This window comes from Vombatus ursinus, unplaced genomic scaffold (genome assembly GCF_900497805.2).
Source record: "Vombatus ursinus unplaced genomic scaffold, bare-nosed wombat genome assembly UNPS02014847.1, whole genome shotgun sequence".
Classification (NCBI taxonomy): domain Eukaryota; kingdom Metazoa; phylum Chordata; class Mammalia; order Diprotodontia; family Vombatidae; genus Vombatus; species Vombatus ursinus.
In genome coordinates, this window is record NW_020954625.1 from 22436101 (window position 1) to 22457481 (window position 21381).

At 40.1% G+C, this 21381-nt stretch overlaps 1 protein-coding gene across 1 annotated transcript in view; it reads right to left on the reverse strand.

The window, feature by feature from the left end:
* PRKG1 (protein kinase cGMP-dependent 1) overlaps positions 1 to 21381 on the reverse strand; it is a 1334778-nt gene that overhangs the window by 1140490 nt on the left and 172907 nt on the right. Inside the window, exon 2 of the mRNA XM_027840670.1 lies at positions 15065 to 15231. Within this exon, the coding sequence (XP_027696471.1) occupies positions 15065 to 15231 (167 nt within the window). The remainder of the gene's footprint in view (positions 1 to 15064; positions 15232 to 21381) is intronic.

Here is a 21381-nt window from a genome sequence, read left to right on the forward strand (position 1 = left end):
TCTCTCTCTCTCTCTCTCTCTCTCTCTCTCTCTCTCTCTCTCTCTCTCTCCCTGTCTTTTGGATGCATTGTGAATTAATTTACTTGAGTACACTTAGCATGCTTCCAACAGAACATAAGTCCCTTGACAATTTAGGAATATAAAAGAAACTGGTATAAATAAGGAGAAGAGAGGTGGGATGTTGAATGTGAGGGACAGCAATAAGGCCATCTTAACTGATCCATGGAGTGCCTGCAAGGGAATAAATGAGAAGGCTGGGAAGTTAGGGTGGAGCCAACATTTGATCTACAATATTATGTTTCATCAAAAACCCTCTTCAGTAGGTAATAAGCATGTCACTTCCTTGCTCAATAAACTCCAATAGCTCCCAATTACCTCAAGTATTAAGGGCAAACTCCTCTGTTTGCAAACATTAAAGTTGAGCAAGGATGCTTCACTGGGAAAAGCACACCTGGAGACAGAGGCTTTGGGCTCAGAGCCTTCCTTTGGCACTCACTATCTACAAACTCAAACAAATCCCTCGCTCCTTTTGCAGCACTTTTCCGTATGTGAAAGGAAGGAGTTGAAGGTCTCTTCCATTTCTGGACTTACATGAACCTATGATTTTCCACCTCAGTTTCCTAATCTGTAAAATGAGAGGCTGGGACTACAGGGCCAACCAGGTCCCTTCCAGTTTTAAAGGTCTGTTTTTTCTGAGCCTTGAAATGCTGCTTCTGAGGAGGCCACCAACAGTGACAATAGCGATGACGATACAAGCTCCTGAGAAGATGGGAATGGTTTCCTTTTTGTCTTTGGCCAGCTCCTGGCACATAGTAGGGGCTTGGTGTTTGTTGGACTGAATTTAAATGAATATTACATGCATGATGCATTTTAAATTGAGAGACTAAATTCATTCAGATGTCTTAATGGGTAGAAAAAAATGACCAATCTTATTTCTACACTGTAAAATGAAGAGTTAATTAACATTTCTCTTCATTAACAGCTTTCTGATTTCTTGTGATTCCAGGCATGTTACCTACAGAAGGGATTTTAGCAAGGATTATTACTTAGTCAATGTGCGAGGACTAAATATATCAGCAAAGTGCTAAGAAAAAAGAAATCAATTTCATCACCACATAATTTATGAGAACTTCTGAGGTAAAGAATGAGTCACCTGTTCAGAGCCACTACAGCTAAGAAAATAAGAGCCCATGGAGTCCAAAACTGGATTCAGCATCTTTAATATTTAGAAAAGGTCCGGGGGAGGTGGGAGGAGAGGACTACGTCTAGTTGTGCTTGCAGAAAGAAAAAACAAACATTATTTCAGCCTAAATCCAAAGAAAACAAAAGTCTAAAAATGAATTTCTCATGGAAACCCGGCCCCTTGTGGTTTGCCACCGGTTCCAGCCTTGGGTCTCTCATTGCTCATTTTGTCGAGCTGCCTTTGTGAGAGGCATGAATGAAATTACCTTCCCCAAAACGAAGTGGACAAAGACAGCCTTTGCTTTCTTCCAGGGAAATACTTAATAGAATCATTGGGGAAATGTCGGGAATAATCAAATGCACTGGTCTATGAACCAGCCCCAAAGAGAGTTGTACATCATTTGGGAAATATTCACAGTTGTTGAATGTTGACTGGTCACCTTTGAGAGAGGAATTCAAAGAGATCCTCACCAAATCGCCAAGGAAGTCCTCCTCTGATTCCTCCTTGTGCAGCGAGTACCAAAACCAAGCTCTGGCAGGTCCCAGAAAATTGGGAAGATTTTGAGAATGGGTCAGGTGGATGTTAACAGAGAGCCAGAATCTACTTGTTTGGTGGATAACTCATATTAGAGTCGGAGGACCTTGACCTGAGACCTGACACTTAATAATTACCCATATGAGGAAACTAAAGCAAATGGAGGTTAAGTGACTTGTCCAAGGTTTCACAGCTAGTAAGTGTCTGAGGCTGTATTTGATCTCAGATCACCCTGACTGAGTCCAGCCTCATTGTTCCATCCACTGCACCACCTGGCTGCCTCTAAAGACAAATGACTCAGTAAACAAATCCCAAGAAGATGCTTAGAGCACACGGAGGGCAAGTGACTTATTCATAATCATACAGCTAGAAAGTCTCTGAGGCAGAATTTGAGTCAGGTCTTTTTGACCCAAAGTGCAGTACTCTGTCCAATATGGCACACTGCCTTGGAGAGTTTTTATTATTAATAAGTTAATATTTATCATGGTAGCATAGTGCACCAGGAATGTGACTGCTGCAATTTCTAGTGTCTTTGGTAAGGAATGACCATCGCCAAAAATCCACTTTTTCTTAACTAGAAAACTCTAGGAATGCATTCAAGGGATACTGTAGTTCTATATTCCTTGATAGATATAATTAAAGGCTAATACAGAACTTTCAGTATCCAACCACACTAATTCCAAATAATCACTGGGAAGCCCAATTCCAATTCCTAAGTCTTAAAAGTGGGCAAACAAATACCACATGATGTCTCAAAGGCATTTCTTCAACCAGTGAAATGGGATGTAATTAACAGAATAATAAGCACTCTGAATTGCTTTCCTGTCGTTCAGCTTTACTGGCTATTTTGTGCTAGACTTAAATATCATTCTTTGGGGAAACTTGGATTTGTAATTTAATTCAACAAAAACTTATTAAGGGCCTACTATGGGCAAAGGCACTATGCTGGGCATCAGAAAGAGAAAATCAAAAATAAAATAATACCTGCCTTCAACGAGTTTGCATTCTCTGGGAATGGATATGGATTGTATATGGAAAAGCAAAAGCGAGGAACCTTCAAAGTCATAGAAAGTAAAGTCAACAAAGGTGTGAGAAAGATCAGGAAATATCTCCTGGAGCCAGTGATGTTTGAGCTGTGGTTGGAAGGAAGCCAAGTCCTAAGGAAATGACTGAAGGGAGACTCCGACACTTCAGTGCAAAGCCACGGAGGTGAGAGATGGCATATCATGCAACAGGAATGTTGGCTTAGTCCATTGGACATGAATGTAGAGAACGTGAAGGGAAGACGGAAGGAGGAAGGTCATTTGTGAGAGTCATGTGTGGTTTGGCAGAAAGACCATTGGCTTTGTAGTCAGAAGACCTGGGTTCAAATTCTGCCTCCATCACTATGGGTGTCCTTGGCCAATTCATTAAATTTCTCTTAGCCTTAGTTTCCTTATCTATAAAACAAGGAGACTTGACTCTATCATCTCTAAAGTCTATTCCATTTCTAAGTCAATGATCCTATGATGTGCCTCTAATCCCATAAAATATAAGTCCATAGATCCATATAGATTGTGATTAAAAGAGGTTTGCTTCACAACAGAGAAATAGCACAGGCGCTATGCCCCCCCACCCTTCTACCAAGGTAACTGATTAGCTGAACTTTAAACTAATCAGAGCTGGTTTTATGAAATGAGCACTCCATGGCATCATATTATCTTCCTTGGGGCAGATTCGAGGACGTTAGTTTGAGTGGAAACCAAAGAAAGGTTAAATTTACATCAGAGATTTAATTAGGCCAGGTAACAAGAATGACAATGCAGCTCTACTACAGGTATTTCATTATTCAGATGCAGAACTAGTAAATATTATTGAAATAATCAACTGTACCCATCAAAAGCCCCCTCTCCCTAGTGATAGATGCCAGAATTTGAACTCAGAACTTTTTACTTCAAATCCAGGTCTCTTTGCAGTGTATCATGCTGCCTGGTAAAACATAAAATCCTTAAAACTACCATTACTTCTGATCATTACTAACTATGCTTCTGACTTTATGAGAAAATAGAACCTGAACCCCTTGCTGTCAATACCATGCTTCCTGTCACTGAGCCTAAAAATCACCTTAACTAGAATCTAACAAATATAAATCAATGAATGTGGTTCACAAAAGAGAATCTCAGTTAGTACACATATACACATAATATACATATAGACATATAGATAAATAGAGGGCTCTATATCTATGTATATATATATACATATAGATATAGATATTGTACTTAATTTATGATCATGAAACCAAGCTGGTTTCAATAAACCTGAAAATGTATGACTTTAATTTAAGACTCTGTATAATCACTGAAAGTGATGATAATTCCATTTCCTCATCTGTAAAATGGGGACATACCATTTCACATATCTACACATCATTAAAAAAAAACAATTTCAATAGGTACATATACATTTCCTACCATATACAAAGGACTGGGTGCTAGAGGTACAAAGTCAAAAATAAGAAGCAGCTCTTGTCTCCCAAGGAGCTTACTTGTGTTTTTGGAAGAATCCAATAGCCCACAGCAGGTGAAAGCTGGTGTGGTCATTGTAAAACAGTGGCATAGAAATATAAGCTGAGGATGGAATGGGTTACCCAAAGCAACCTAACCATGGAAAGGCCAAAGACGTGGGGTCTGTTTCAATGTGCCACTTTCCAGGTAATTTATCCCTAGGGACTTTAATTAAACTCCACAGGAAACAGATTAATCACTTCTCTATTTATCAGTGGAGAATAAATTGTCTTTGGGATACGTGTGTTCGGTCTGGCAAGAAAATATAAAACCCATTCAAGACCAAATGTTGAGGATCTCATTCCCACTAACTATGCAAACAGAAGATGAAATTAAACCAAAAATCTTTGTCCTAAGAGTTTGTTCATCTACACTATTTTTTTTTTTGCAATTGCTTTGATGATTCAAAAAAAGTAATTTACCTGGCCTTGTACAAGTGCAGAAGATGGACAGCAGCCAACTGAAAATTAATATTCTGCCTCAAAAGCATTTTCTCCCCTATCTTCTTAATGGTGCCCACATTGCAGTTTTTGATACTCAGAAACCCATCTATTTTAATAGAAACGGGATGTATGCACAGAGGGAAAGTTATTGTATGCTTAGTAAATATGGTTGGTAATAATTCTCTAAGCTTTGAAGATATATCAGATCAGAATTCCAGTGCTGAAGATGAAGGCTTAATTGTATGTTAGGGCTGTTGTAATACATCCAAAACCTCTGAATTTTTGGCTAAGGAATCTGGAGGCATGAAATATAACAGAAGTAAGGAATCATAGAGGTGGAGGGGGCCACAGGTATCAAACTGTGCATAGACCCTCCTCTTGACAAGTAGCCATCCAACCTCTGATTGAAAATCTTTAGCGAGGAAAAGCCCATCACTTCCCAAGACAGGCTATTCTACTTTTGTGCAGCCCTAGTTGTTAGGAAGAGGCAGATAGGTGGTATAGTGGATGGAGTTCCAGGTCTGGAGCCAGGAAAACCTGAGTTCAAACCTGACCTCAGACACATATTAACTGTGTGACCCCGGACAAGTCACTTAAGCCTGTTTGCCTCAGTTTCCTCATATGAAAATAAGCTGGAGAAGGAAATAGCAAACCACTTCAGCATCCATGCCAAGGAAACTCCAAAAAGGGGTCACAAAGGGTCAGGCGTGATTAAAAATGAATGAACAACAACTGTTAAGAAGTTTCCCTTTACTTAAGCCAAAATATGCCTCTCTGCAACTCCCACCCATTACTCCTTGTTCAGAAGTCTAGAGACAAAGAGAACAATTCTAATTTCTCCCCCATGGATGGATGGATAAATGAGTGAATGAATTAATGAGTGAATGAGAGAATGAATTTTGTGGTTGGTGAGTCATGTCAGTAGTGTCTGACTCTTTGTGACTCCATTTGGGGTTTCCTTGGAAAAGATCCAGGAGTGGTTTGTCATTTCCTTCTCCAGCCCTTTTTATAGATGAAGAAACTGAGGAAACAGAGTTAAGTGACTTGTCCAGGCTCACACAGCTATTAAGTGTCTGAGGCCAGAGTTTAACTCAGGAAGATGAGTCTTCCTGACTTCGGGCCTGGTACGCTATCCACTGCATAACCTAGCTACCCCAATTGAAAAAAGGAGAAGAAATGTTTCCTCCCTTCAACAACTTAATTGAGTAAAAAAAAAAAAAGTCTTATTATCTTTTCCTGCTCTGCCAAGTAAGTAAGGGCTCGCTATCAGTCAGGTACTATGATAGGTGATAGAATTACAAATATAAGAAGAAAAATGGTCCACGTCCTCAAGAAACTTATATTCTAAATGGAGACAACAGACAGAAAAGGAGGTAAGTGGTGCCGTAGATAGAGAGCCAAACTTGGGGTCAAGAAGAGCTGAGTTGAAATCTGGTCTCAGACTTCTATTAATTGTTTAACTGTAGTCATTTCACTTAACCACTGCCTGCCTCAGTTTCCTCATCTGTAACAGAGTGGTAACAATAGCACCTACTTCTCAGGGTTATTGTGAGGATAATGTTTGTAGAGCTGTATATAAATACTAGCAGATATTATACTGGAGTTATTGGCAAATATTACATATGGTGGCCAGGGAAAGAGTTGGGAGCAAGGTTGAAGAAGATGACTCAGGGCGGCAGAAAGATGGTGAAATGGCTGGAATGTGAAAATGAAGCATGGTCTGATGCTTAGGGCCAGTCGATAGAGTATAGGAAAGAAACAAGAATTTACTAAGTCGCTAAGTACTTTGCAAATATTTCATCTGATTCTCCATCACCAATCAATTGGGATGGGCCCCAAGGCAGGGGCTCCAAAGCCAAGTGGTTTAACTTCCCCAGCAATTAGAGGCCTGGATTCTAGAGGCCCAGGTTGCACAGACCCAGGTCTGGGGCTCCAAGTCTGGCCGGAAGAAGCCAGGCAGAGGCAGCAGACAGATGGGTGGTAAGGGGGTCTGATCAGATGACTGCACATCTGGATGGGATGCCCTACCAACCCTCTGGACCCTGTTCTCAAGAAGCTGGATTTTCTAACAGGTTGGCTCTGTAGTCTCTTCACTGGCCCAGCCCTGATTTGACAGATCTCTGTTTCCCTGCCAGCAGCTCCAAGTCAGAGTTGGATAAGATGCTTTCCTTTAATTGCAAGAGTCTTTGCTGATCGGGTTGGGGGGTAGATTTTTTATTTTATTTTATTATTTAGTTATATATATTTATTTTATTTTTTATTTTATGTGCATACACACACACACACACTCACACAAACCTCAGTGTAGAGGAAGTGAGAGAGGAAGGGAAAGAAAATGGGAAGAGGGTGATATTATAGCCCTTGGAATACTTGAAGGGAGTTATCATGTCCCTCTGAGATTTATCTTCTCTAGGCTAATCATTCCTCTTTCCTTCAATTAATCCTCATCTATTTTGACCTTGACACCGTTCACCATGCTGGTTTCATGCACTGTTCAGATTCTCAATGGCCTTCCCAAACAATGACTCCCAGAACTGACCCAGTACTCTCTATGTGGCTATATCAGAACAGAGTACAATGGGGCAGCTCTGTACCTTCCTAATATTGAGACACTGGCTTCCTTTAATAAGTGATAGGATCACTTTAGGGGCCAACTCACACTGTGATTCACTTTGAACTTACAGTCCGCTGAAAAGAGACTGGTTTTCATTAGCAATCTGTCAGAGAAGAATGTTGCAGAAGGAAATCAGTGAAAAAAGAATGAAATCAAACCATCAGCAACCATGATGAGGCTTTAAAAAAAATTCTTTCCCTATCTGAAACTGAAGAATCATGGGACATTTCTAACAGGGACTTCATGCTTTTAGAGACTGGGGCCAAGTGAGACAGCCCGTTGTAATGGTTCTCACACAAGACTACTTCATCTGCTTCCAAAGTATCTCCTCTCTACCCCTCAGCTTGACAAAGAGCCAAAACAAATATTAAACATTCCTCGATCTCTCATCACAGAGCAAGATATTAAAAGCATATGCAGTTCTATCCCCCAGAATAATCATTGGCAAGCCTGTTAAAGCTGCTAAATAGTACTTTTTTTTTGTAAAAATGAAGAGCTGTTTAAATTTCAACATCATCTTTATGTTCAGAATCTCAATACATCACCATTTTCCATGGAGGTGATACAGTGGAATCAATCAATCAATAAGCATTTATTAAATGCTTTTATTAAATGCTATTACACTTTGTGCCAGGTATCCCCTGAAGTACTAAGGATACAAAGAAAGGCAAAAAATGATCCCTGCCCTCTAGGAGCTCTCAATCTAATGAGGCAGACAACAAATCTGAATCTAATCTAATTTGATCTGAATCTAATAAGACGAAATGCAATGGGGATAAGGAGAGAACTGACTTTATGAGTACGAGATGGTCAAGGCCTGGTTAGATGACCAATTGTCTGAAAAAGGTCTAAAGATTTTACATGGACTATAAGCTCAACATGAGTCAAGAGGGTAATGTGACAACCACAAAGGAACACGGAATCTCAGGCTGAATTCAAAGACATCACCCGAGGGCCAAAGAGGTCACAGTCCCATAGTGCTCTTCCCAGGACAGACCACAATCTAGAACAGTGGTTTCTAATCATTGAGAAGACATCAAGCCTATGGCTGTTTATTTGTACCTTCCTCCCACTGGTCCTGGTTCTGACCTCTAGGGCCACGCAGAACAAGTTGAATCCCTCTTCTATGTGACAGCAGTTATATTCTCTATCTATGTGACAGCATTTAAAGATAGCAGTTATATTCTCACCAAGTTTTCTCTTATTTGGGCTAACTGTGCCAAGTCCTGCCAACTCATACTTCTATGGCATGAACTCAAGGCTCTTTACTATCATGGCCATCCTTCTGTGGATGCTTCCCAGCTTACGAATGCCCTTCCATCAGTCAACTCTTCCTCAATCTAAACACTCCTAAAGGGGATTCGAGCCATGGAAGTGCCCCTAGAATAAGCCAACTAAGTCTCAAAGGGACTGCTTTGAAGAAGGCAACACCCATTTGAGTGAGTCAACTTGGATGTTATTTTAAAATCAGCCACATTAGTTCATAGGCCTACCTTGCTTAGCTTAGGCCTGGCTCTGCCTCTTTTCCACTTACACATGTATGTAGCATGCATCTATTATCGGGGGGAAAAGCATTTTGCTCTTCTCTTATGACAGTTTGAGGAAAAAGTCAGTGGCCTGAGTCTTTCTTTGGCTATTAAACATTTTCATCACTTTGCTCCATCATATAGATGAGGCTAAGTCAAGTAAATTTAAAATGTACTCCTCAAATACAAAAGAAGTACTCTAAGACCAGATGAGTCACTTAACTTCAATTGCCTCACCAAAAAAAAAAGGACTCTAGCTTATTCCAAACATGCCCTGCCATTCTGAAGGTCTGTGGCCACCCCAAAAGGCTCTATCAGCCCGAAAAGCTGAGCTGAACTCTACCCCGATTGTTGGCCCTGTTTGTGCCACTTAATACCTATGTGACCTTAGATAAGTCATTTAAATGCCAGATGCCAGATTCCTATCTACAAAATGAGGGAATGGGCTAGACAATCACTGGGGTCCTTTCCAGGTTTGAATCTATGATCCAGTAATTCTTCCTAAGAATTTTAAGTCTGTTCCAAAATCTATTTTTCCTCTGTACTAGGAAGAACCTGACAAGGACATATGGAGGTTCCCAAAAGCTGGAAAGTAGTATGGCAGAAATTGGGCACAGACCAACATCTTACACCAAGTACAACTTTTGGCTGGCAAAAATTGGAGAGAGGGCTAGCCCTCCTGGCTGAGCAGTGTTTCAAATTATTCCCGGATTTTGTCACTGACTTTCTTGGCTGGAAGGTGGTCTGGTATTCTAGCCCATTCCTGGTCCTTTTGGGATTTGTACAAAGAGTCATAGGACCTCAGACTTAGATGGATATCAGAAAGGCTGGAGTCCAACCCAAACCAGACCACAGATCTCCCTAAAACACCTCTGACAAGGAGTGATCTGGCCTTTTATTGAAGACCTCCAAGGAAAGGTATGCCACTGCCTCACCTCCAGAGGTGCCTATTCCTCTTTAGGACAGCTCTCATTTGTTGGGAGGGCTCTCCTGACTTTAAGCTGAAATTGGCCTGTGATTTCTTACTGTGACCAGTGTAGGAAACTACCAATGGATTAACTCCCTACCCCTAAACAGATCAATTCCTCAACAGGAACTTAAAATCTGAGAGTTATCTGGGACCCTAAGAAGTTAAATGATCACCAGACCAGTATGTGTCAGAGATAAGACACAGGGCTACAGGTTTTTGATTTTTATCCCCAGTACTTTATAACAGGCACTCAAAAAAGCTCAGAGGTTGAAATGCACTGAATTTCTGTCTCCAAGCCTGCCCCTCTATACAGTATATAATATTCCTTCTAATCTTGGACATAATGGGTATACAATAAAAGCTTATTAGATTGGACTGCCTTGAACTGGCATAAATTACATTGGTTGGATTACTTAAGAAACTCCTTAGAAGTGACTTAAAGTCTTACTCAGACTATATGGATATATTCTATTCCCACTCTAGGATTTGGAATCACCTGGGTCATTTTCTCAGAAAAAAATCAAATGGTGTCCACAAAGTGTCAGTCTGCTAGAAACCCATGTGCTTCTCCAGGGCTAAGTGGTAAGGGGTGTGTATGTGTGTGTGTGTGTCTGTGTGTGTGTGTGTGTGTGTGTGTAGGGAAGGAAGTACTGGCTTTTTTATTGTGTTTTCCACACAGAACAACATGGTGATGGCAGGACATATAGAAGAAGAAAGCAAGGAAGGAAGGGAAAAGAGAAAGGAAGGAAATAAATATTTATTAAGCACTTACTATGTGCCAGGCACTGTGCTATGCACATTTTATAAATATTATCTCATCAGATCCTCACAACAATCCTGGGAGGTAGGTGCTATTATTATTCTCATTTTATAGTTGAGGAAACTGAGGCAGACAGAGATGATGTGATTCGCCCAGGGTCTGAAGCTTAGTAAGTGTCTAAGGCCAGTCTAATTCCAGGTCCAGCGCTTTATCCACTGTAGCTTTCTCCAAGTGGAGACTTACAAGAATCCCCCTAGATGTTTCTGATTAAAGGTTGTGTCTCAGCATTGGGGCCTTTCTGGGTGTGTTAATTTTCCATTTCTTGTCCTATAACTGTGTCTGCTCCCCTCATGGCAGGGAGTTTAAAGAAAGCTGATGCTTGAATTCAATTCAACTCAATTCAATTCAATATAAGAAACACTTACTTAGCACCAACAGTAAGCAAGACACTTAGGGGCAGGCACAGGATCAAATGCAAAGATAAAAACAGACACTGACCCTATCTTCAAGAAATCTGGAGAAACTTCTCTTGTGAATTAGGTTTTATTTTTGTCACCCACCACATACATGCAGACACACACAGAGTTCAAGGGAACAGAACCCATCTACACACCGACGATGACAACAGCAACAAAAATCTTTGCAAACACATTTGTCATTCAAGATTTCTAAAGATAGTTTTTCTATTAACAGGAAAACCCCACAAGGCCAAAAGGTAACACCTGCTTCTGGAAAATAAAATGCTGGGGTTCTCATATTAAATTGACTCAGACATCTAATTCATATTGAAATGCATTCAATTCCCTGATCCCCTCAGGTAGGGTTTAGAATGTCAACTGACATGAGCAAGAGCGCCACTGCATCACAGTTTGATATGAAATCCCTCTCCATGAGCGCCAGCTCACACTATATCGTTTAATTAGATAACGACACATAAAATGCTCAAATATAAAAAACCAGCACTTGAAGTAGGAAATGTCACATGGTGGGTATATTGGATGGTGAAATGAAAAGTGGCAGGTGGACCTCATATTAACCAACTGCATTCACTGTGTCCACAAATGCCATGCCACCGGTGATTTCAAAATGTGGGAGAAGCTCCCAATGATGAAGGAGGAAACATACAAAACTGTAATTGCAAAGAGCAAATGTGATGAGAGCTGAACAATCAATCAGTCTTGGGCTTGGAAGAAGACAATATTCTCCTTGAAGGCAACAGCAAGTCATAACCATGGGAAGATTTCCATTTATGCAGGAAATTGAATCAATGACCCATTCTTCTAGGATCGGCAAATTATGTAGTGTTTTAAGGACAAGAGGGAATGAGGTATACATTTAGCAACTGTAGCTTCCATTGGAGTTAAAGTTTGGAAACTTTAAATTATTACTATAAGATTACTTTGTTTTCAACTCAATCAGCTGATTTTGGATTGTGCTTATACATTTTGGGGGTCCTCAAACTAAGAAAAGTATAATTAAATTTTGTGAGTAGAAAACTTTTGAGCAAACATTACCTTCTCAAATGGGAAACACAGCAGGACTTCCATCTAAAATGTGTCATTAAATAACAATGGGTTAAAAATGTCATTAAGTAAACAATGGGTCTTCTCTTAACAAGAAGATCTCTCTTTTTTGGAGGATGAGGGGAACGAAAGTTTTGGAGAAAAAAAGTTGAGGGGAGAAAATTCTTTGTACCTGACTGGACAAGTAACCTAAGATATAAACAGTCAATGAAACACCAAGAAAAAAAAAAAAACAATCAGAAAATGAGTTTTGCCCAAGCAGCTACTTTAATGAATACAAGTAAGAAACTTCCAAAGGAGGGTCTATCAGAATCTGAATGAGTCAGCCCTCTCAGATTCTGACTTCACTCAGGCCAAATGAATGATATTCAGCTAGGGAGAGGAATGAGATTTACCTTTATTGTGTCTGTGAACGAGGAATCTGAAGACTGGACGCTTACAAAATCAGCATCCATCTCTAAATAAGCAATACAATTTTACTGATCATTTAGGCTAGGATTTTAATGTGCTAATTAAAGATAAATCATCTGTCATGTAAAGCAAGTAACTCTGTTAGATGACAGTATTGATGCAATTTGGCGCTGGTTAATAAATCTACATAAAATTAATAAAGTGAAAAAATCCCTTTTCAAATATTATATTAATAAAGATTTTCTGTTATTCAGGTAAAATATCCCTACCAGTAGGCCAAAGTGATGATGGCTAATGTTTCTCTGTCTCTCTCTTTAGTTGAAAAAAAAAAGAGATAATAAAAATTAGCAACAACTTTTGTCTAAAATTTGCCATAGGCTAACATTTTAAGTGACTGAAGCAAGAAAGCCCCCCACTATATATGCTAATATCAGCTCAGACACATATTCTATAAGCCAATCTCTTCATCAAAAATGATGGCAGCCTAGAGTAAGCAGAGATTTTCCTATCTAAACACGTAGCAGCATTTTTTCGAGAGTCATAAATAAATAAATGAATAGATAAACTAATTAATGAATACAGAAATAGGTGAAAGATTCTTTAGGACCCATTGCTCAGTTGTTTCTAAGAAATGGTTGTTACTATGAATATTCACAGATGAAATCCAAGAAGCCCCATAATGAGAACATTTTCCAAATGAGTTTTCAGATTGTGTAGATATAAAACTAATTACACAATGTAACATTTCCTCAATTAAATCTTATTAAAATTGCAAATGACAGACACTTAAAAGAAATCATTTGACAAGGAATATTAGCATGAGATTGACCAGCAGAGCTCCCTAAAATTTAAGGTCAAAGTCAGTTTTAATCTCAAGCCTTGCAGTCATTCTGGCAGACTCTTGACAAAATAAATGTGTCTAATCTAGTGAGTGAAGACTGATGTCCTACTCAGAGTAGCCAAATGATGTGTGAGCTCATCACTGTGGGAAATGCCTTCAACGGGAACTTCCTCCACCCAGCAGATCTCACCCCTAATGTCCAGTGGAATGGCTTCCTATGTATCACAAAGGCCTTAAGAATCACAGGCATTGTTTGGCTGACTTCAAGCCAATGACTCCAGTCATTGTTCCAACAAGAATACAGTTTGGGAAATGTCCCATCTGTTCATTTTTTCTTCCACTCAAAATAACTTAATTTTACTGAACTAAGTATAAATCTGGAAACAACTTTGTTATACTTAATCATTATTTATTGGATAGATCAACAAGCTAATGGGGTTATTAAAGGACAGGCAAGAATAACTATACTATATTTAGGGGGAGAAAAGGAAGGAGAACACCTGGAAATCCGTTTTCTTAAATATTCCAACACAAAGAAAAGGTCAAGTAACATTTTCCCAAACTTTTTTTTTTAAATACAGTAACGACTTTTATTATTATGCACCTAATAGAACAGGTTTCCCCCGTTAAGTCATATTTAGGTAACAGTGTTCATTCTAAAAAGTTATCTGTGAATCAGAGTTCTGAAACTCAGGTTACTTGATCCTGTTGACCTTTGATCTAAATTAAAGAATCCTCTCCTTCTTGCTTCTCATTGCACCCAAACTCTTTGTCTCATTCCCCATCACCACCAGTCTACCTGTCATAGAGTAGATATCTGTGGGAATTGCTGTACTGAGTTGTTCTATAAAGTGAATCACCACTACTTAATGTAGCTCTTTAGAAGAAATACTTTTGCGAAGGGATTTGTGGAAGGTGTTGTCCACCTGGCCAGCATGGCAATCTTCTCCATCAGTACGCTGCTTTGTTTTGGGTAGTCTTTCTTCAAAGAAATGAAAGAAAGATAGCAATTCTAAAATTCTAAGATTTGTTATTGGTTTTGTTATAGTTCTCGTTTTTAATGTATCAAGGCATGAAAAGTTCCTGCAAGTTTCTATCCTCCATTTTGGGAAAGTATCTCCCACTTGTCTGCTTTCTTCTGCCCAAAAGAGTTTCAAGGCTACCTGTTAACAAAGACCTGTTGCTCAGTCACATCGGCTAGATGGTTTCTATGTTATCATCCAATTCAATCTCACTGCCCTAATTATATGATTAAAATATCAAAAGCGGCGATTGCTTCTTTTTTGCATGAAGAATATAGAAGTTTATATTAAAATATAAAAGTAGGGCGGAAAGTCTTTTGATTATTTGGCTACAAACATCCAAGGTACTCAACATGTGCCAAGCCCCTCATTAAGTCACCTGTACCTTCACCAGAACTCTACTCAGTTACTGGAAATTGTTGGACATTCAACTCGATCAAGCACCATCTTCCTTTGCAAAATACTGCCCTTTCCCCACATGTGAATTGGTACTGGATATTCCTTAATATTCCATATGGGGCCACCCCATGCAATCAGTCAGTCACTGTGTCTAAATAGTGTTTCACCTCCTTTGAAATTGTTTCCCAACAAATGAATGAGAAACTGGAACCGTTCCCTAGAATACACTTCAGTCCAGGTGCTGGCTGATAAGACATTTGAATATCACAGGAGCTGGCAGCATGGCCCCTACCTTCCATGACGTACACCAGGGAGCCCACATCGCCTTCTTTGATGATGCAGCTGTCTTTGCCATACTCCACAGGATACATACAATCCACAATTTCCTGGATCTGAGACAGTTCCAGGTTCTTCATGAAGTCATTATCAAGGATAGCTTCTTTGATAAGATCCTTAGATCTGTGGTACAGAAAGAGGAGACTTATGAGTGTGGTCAACCACAGCTTTTATGCACGGCCAGTGAAGTTGCTCAGCTTCAAATAGCACCCTGTAATGTTTTGTCTGATTAGACATTCAGGGAGTTTCCCAAAAACTTAAAGAAAAATTATTCCAGGATACTAGGAAATATATCAAGCAAGCAAGCATTTATTAAGTACCTACTATGTACCACTAAAAGCCTTATGATTGATTTTCATTCCAGTTATGTGACATGAACCACAAATATGAGTAATGAGTTCATTATAGACTAACATTTACTTTTAGATTTAACTCCATGGATATGAATTACTAAATAGAATTCTGAACAAAAGTAGATTAAGATTATATAGGCTAAGGTCTTATCATAAAATAATATATTTCACATTACAAGAATTAGGATCAGGTTCTAAATCCCCAAGTTCAAGCCCCTCATTTGGGGAAACTGAGGCCCAGAGAGATTAAGTAATTTGCCCAAGGTCATACAACTGCTGTAAAAAGTGTGATGTGAACCCAAGTTTTCCTGACTCTCTGACTCCAAAGTTGTTTCTTTCATTGGTGAGTTCCTTCCAGGGCTTGCATTTTTGGGGAAAGACCTAGGCTAACCAAACTTCATTTCTCTCCTATCTATGCTGAACTTTGCCATCATTATACCAAATGGGTACTTTTGTTCCCAATTCCCCTCCACCCTGATCTTTTTAGCTCCCTTTAATGTGTTATCTATACCCATTAGAATGTAAGCTCAGTGAGGGCAAGGGTTGCCTTTCTTTTTACTTTTATTCGTAACCTCAGCACTTAGTACAGAGCCTTGCACACAGTAAGTGATTAATAAATGCATGTTGCCTACTGCCTGCCCCTCTACCCACTGTGCCATGCTGTCTCTCAAAATTTCTCTCACAACATTCATCAGTTTTTCAATCTTAAAATGAAGGGAATTGAACAAGATGGCCCCTGGGGTCCCTTCTAAATCTTGATCCATGATCCGACAATCCTATGACCATGTTAAAAATTAATATAGAATCAGATGACTGCAGCATTCTGTAGCATAGAAAAATGCATGTGTTGCCTTTGACTGCAGTTTCAAATAACGAGGAAACATGAGACATAGCTTCAACTATATAAGTTCAACAATTTTCCCCTAAGCACCTACCATGTATATCACTAATATGCCAGAGAAGATACCCCCCCATCTCTTGTCTTTTACACTCTGAGATAGTTTGACACTAAATAGGTCATGTAGTAAGACACCATACTCATCTTGGGACCATTTAGATCTCAGAATTTATTGGGTTGGGCAATGGAAGGTAGTTACGTGCAAAGTTAAATCTAGTGTTTCTTGCTCCCTGAATACAGGATATAAAATGTACCTGAGCTAAGCAATGTAATAAAGACCCTCAAGTCAACTTCTTAAAGACAAATTCTGTTGAAGGAAAAGGCAGTGTCTCAAAATACAGGAAACAAGACTCAATTGAGGGAATAGCCCAGGTTGGAGGGGGACTATCCCCAGGACACTAAGCCAATGAGGAACCCAGAGTGCCTAAGTCAGCATGTGTAGAAGCTGCCTAGTTTAAACCCCTCTTATTTCTAGCTAGGCATTAAACAAGGTTGCTTCTATCAGCTTATGGACTCTAAAGTGCCATCAACTGCATCTAAATTACAGAAATGATGAAGGGGTTGTCCAGTCAACTGATCTCAATTAATAGCCCTCAAAATAAACATGTTACCCACATTCAATAATTAACAGGAAACTTGATTTTAAGGGATTGTATGAAGAGGGTTAATTAGTATGAAGAAGGGTAATTAGTATGAGGAAGAGTAATCAGACCACCCGGACAAAGAAGAAATTGAGATAAGCACCACCCAAGTTTGCATCTTGCCTGAGTGTCCGTACAGAGATATGCACAAGAGGCCAAAGCAGCTTCTCCAATCAGCTTCAATAGTTTACCCCCAAGGATGCAAAATTGCCTGTGCCAAAAGTGACAATAAAATGGGACTCGCTTTGTTAGAAGAGAGGTCAAGGAGAAAAGACTTAGTGTCTAAACACAAAAATGAGGGGGTGTCACCCGACCCAAAATTCAAAGATAATAAGTTGAAACTTCAGACCAAGAGTCTCTAACAAAAGAGAATTTATTCGAATCCAACTGCCAGGATGTAATATTTGCTCTGGGCTGCTTTGGAGAAATGATGGCAACCCTAGAAACCAGTCATAGATCTCAGGGTTCACAATAACACACCGGTCCCAAAAGTATTGGATCTGGTCCAAGGGGGCTGCTTCAGATCATTCATCCCTAATAAAAGTGTTAAAACTCTACTGACTGAGCCTGCAACCATCAGGCACTAGTTATTGGCATCAGTGTCTTCACTTAAATGTTTGTTGAAATGAATTCAATTGAATTCGGAACAAACCAGTATGAAAAAGTAACCCCTGGTAAGAGCAGCTATCAAAAGCTAAATTTTGACTGACAAACACACACACACACACACACACACACACATAGAGCACACATGTTCCCTTCTTCCTCCACCCTCATCCCATTGAGAAAACAAAGTTTTTCAATACAAGCAATAACTGTAGCTATGTTTAATAACTGGGTCCTTAATATCAGTTATTCAATCCAATAATGATAATAACAGACACTAAAATCATGTATAATAATAGATTAAGGGCTGATGACTAAGTCTGATTTCATTGATATGCTCCTACCAGAGCAAGTCTCTGCAAATTAAAGCCTTAGAGAATTTCCTAGAGCACTTTGAAGTAAAGAGACATACACACAACCAGTATTTGTCAAAGTCAGAACTTGAACTCGGGCCCCCAGAGTGGTTCTCTATCTACTACATCATTACTGCCTCTCAACAATAGATTAATAAAAGTATTGAAAGTAGAAGAGGCTGCCTTGCAGGGTGATGGGTCACCTCACTAAAGGCCCTCAAGCAGAAGCTGTATTTGTAAGGCAGGTTAAGATGGGAATTTCTTTGGGGTGTGGCTGGATTCAAAGGTCCCTAAGGTCCTTTTCAATTCTCAGATCTATGATTTCTCATTTATATAACATGTTTGGGCTCACAAAGTGCTTTTTTCACAAAAACTCATATAAACAGCTAGATGGCTCAGTGGATAAAACAGGGGATCTGGTACCAAGAAGGCCTGGATTCAAAGCCTACCTCATTCACTAATTAGCTGCATGAACCTGAGAAAGTTACTTAACCTCTGCCTACCTAAGCTTCTTCATCTGTGTCATAGGGGTAATGATAACACCTGCTCACAAGACTGTTATGAGGGTCACATGAAACAATATACATAAAGGGATTTACAAACCTTAAAGTTCTAAATAAATGTTCATTATTCCCTTCTTTACGGATGGAGAAACTATAGTCTGGACCCAGTAAGTGACTTGCTCAGGTCAATACACTTAAAAGTGTCAGAGTCAAGAGTCGCACTCATGTCTTCTGACTCCAAAACCAGGGTTCCTTCCTCTCTACCTTGTTGCCTGAAAATCAGTTGAGCTTCTCAGTTCCTGACTCTTTGCCTTTTTACCAGTCCCCAGACATTTAGGGAAAGTCATATGAACCAAGGGCCAAACCAAATGGCCCTATCGCACATGGTGCCCAGCTATGGAGGTCTGAGTCTATGGAAGCCCATCAACCTTGGTGAAAATATTACTGGCTTAGGAAGAAGAAAATCTGGGGTCAAGTCCTGATTCTTTTCTGTAATAGTTGAGTGATGTTACACAGGTCACTTAGCCTCTGTGGGCCTCATCTGTAATATGGGGGAAGGGGGTTGGACTGGATGATCTTCAAGGTTCCTTATATCTCTAGGTCTAAGACCCCACAACTGTATAACTCATCCTTGGGCTATTGCCAGAGTCTGGTTGGCCTCCCTGCCTCACATTCCTCTAGGCTCTTTTCAATCCATCCTCTATTCAGTAGCAAAGTGACCTTCCTAAAGCACACGTCTGACCACATCATCTCCCTACTCTGCAGGGAACTCCAGTGGCTGCTTATGACCTCTACCACCAAATAGGACATCCTCTATTTACCTCTGGAGCAGTTATGTGGTACAGTGGCCAGAGCACAGGGTCTGGAGTCAGGATGAACCTAAGGTCAAATCCAGCTTCAGACCCTTACTAGCTTTGTGACCCTGGGCAAGTCATTTCACCCTGTCTGTCTCAGTTTCTTCATCTGTGCAATGAGCTAGAGAAAGAAATAGCAAAACACTCAGCATCTTTGCCAAGAAAACCCCAAATGGGATCGCTAAGAGTCAGACACAACTGAAATGCATGAACAATCAGAGTTTTTTTAAAGATCTTCACAATGTGACTCCTTCCTACCCTTCCTAGGTTCCTTCTGACTGAGTCTTTACTTCACCATTCACTCTTGACCCCCCACCCACCAGTGACACCCCCTAAGATCCATTCACATGGTATATACCTTGAATGTGCATTTTGCAATGTGCTGGTTCCCTCCCTACAATATGAGCTCCTTGAGGGCAGGAATCATATCTATGCCTTTCTTTCTATCCTCGGTGCTTAGCACAGTTCCAGGCACATAAAAAGTGCTTAAGAAAAACTTGTTGCTTGATTAATATGTGTCTTGATTGAATAAGGTTACCTCTTTTCCCTTCCTAAATTCTAAAGGTCTACATCACCTAGGATCATTGGATCACACATCATGGGATGGCAAGTGTTAGGCTGGAAGGAACCTCTGAGGCTAAGGAGCTGAACTCCCTCTTTTTACAGAGAAGGAAAGTGAGGCAGACGAAAGTCAGGTGTCTTGGCCGAGGTCACTCGGGTTGTCAATTTCACAGGCTGGATTTGAACCCAAGTCCTCTGACTCCAGAACCTGCCCTCTTTTCAGTGCATCACACTATGTCCTTGAGTGAATCACTTCGTCATAGGATCTACCCCTGGTACAGATGGGAATGCTGGAGTATTTTGGAAATGGTTATGGACCATTTCCCTCTAAGACTTTTTGGAACCCCCTTTCATTTATCCCAAGTCAGAGTATATGCAGAGTCGAAAGGGGGATAATTGAATTAGCAGGTATAGAATGATTCCTTGAGGTGGCTCAATGGATAGAGCATTGGACCTGGAATCAGGAAGGCCTGAGTTCAAATCCATCCTCAGACATTTAATAGCTTTGTGACCCTGGACCCTAACCTCTGTTTGCCTCAATCCACTAAAATGGAAAACCACTCCAATATCTTTGCCAAGAAAACCCCAAGGACAGCATGGTCCATGGGATCATGAAGAGTTGGCCATGACTGAACAACAACAGATGCGTTCCTTGGTTGACTCCTTGAGTGCCAGCAGATGGGCATTGTTGTGGATATGGCATTAGCCTTTGAGGCAAGGATTTCACCTCCAACACTTACTTAGCTGTGGGATCTCCAGGCAAGTCTCTTAACATCTCTCAGTTTTCCCATCTATAAAATAGGAATGATAATAGCATCTCCCTCACAGTGCTGTTGTGAAGAGCAAATGAGATATTTGTAAAGGGCTTCATAAACCTTGAAGTGTCATATAATCATAGCTGTTTGAATTATTACTTAAAAATTGGGGTAGTGTTTTGCTCACACTATCCTTTGCAAAAAAAAAGTGAATGAAGCAAAACAACCACCCATGAGAACTATCCATCCTCTCTCTCCATTGGACAAATGTTGCCAAGTTACTCTAGCCATGATTTGCCATCCACGCAAACTGGTGGATATCACCCAATGGTTTATTAGAGCTCCTCCTCCAAATAGCTAATCTCCCGAAAAACACCAGATTACAAGAGATCCCAATGGGAGGTTCAGAGCTTGGTCATCAGGTCCAACACAAAACCCAAATAAGGGCATATTGTTGCCTACAATATGGCTTGAGCCTGAGGGATTAAAGGAACATGAGTCTCCATAGAAGCATCAGCTGATAACTCCACTCAGGTCTATAATGCTTTCATCTCTCTGGATTCCGTAGTTCCTAGGAATCTCCCCAGCCAAGAATCAGCAATGCTCTAAGCTACCTAACTAATGGCAGAAAGACCCCATGAGATCTGCATGCTTCCAAAACTGGTTCAGAAGCAATGCACTTTGCCAGTTCCCCTGCAAGAGAAAAGAATCTTCCTGTCAGAAAGAGAAATATCCTCCCCACCTTCTGG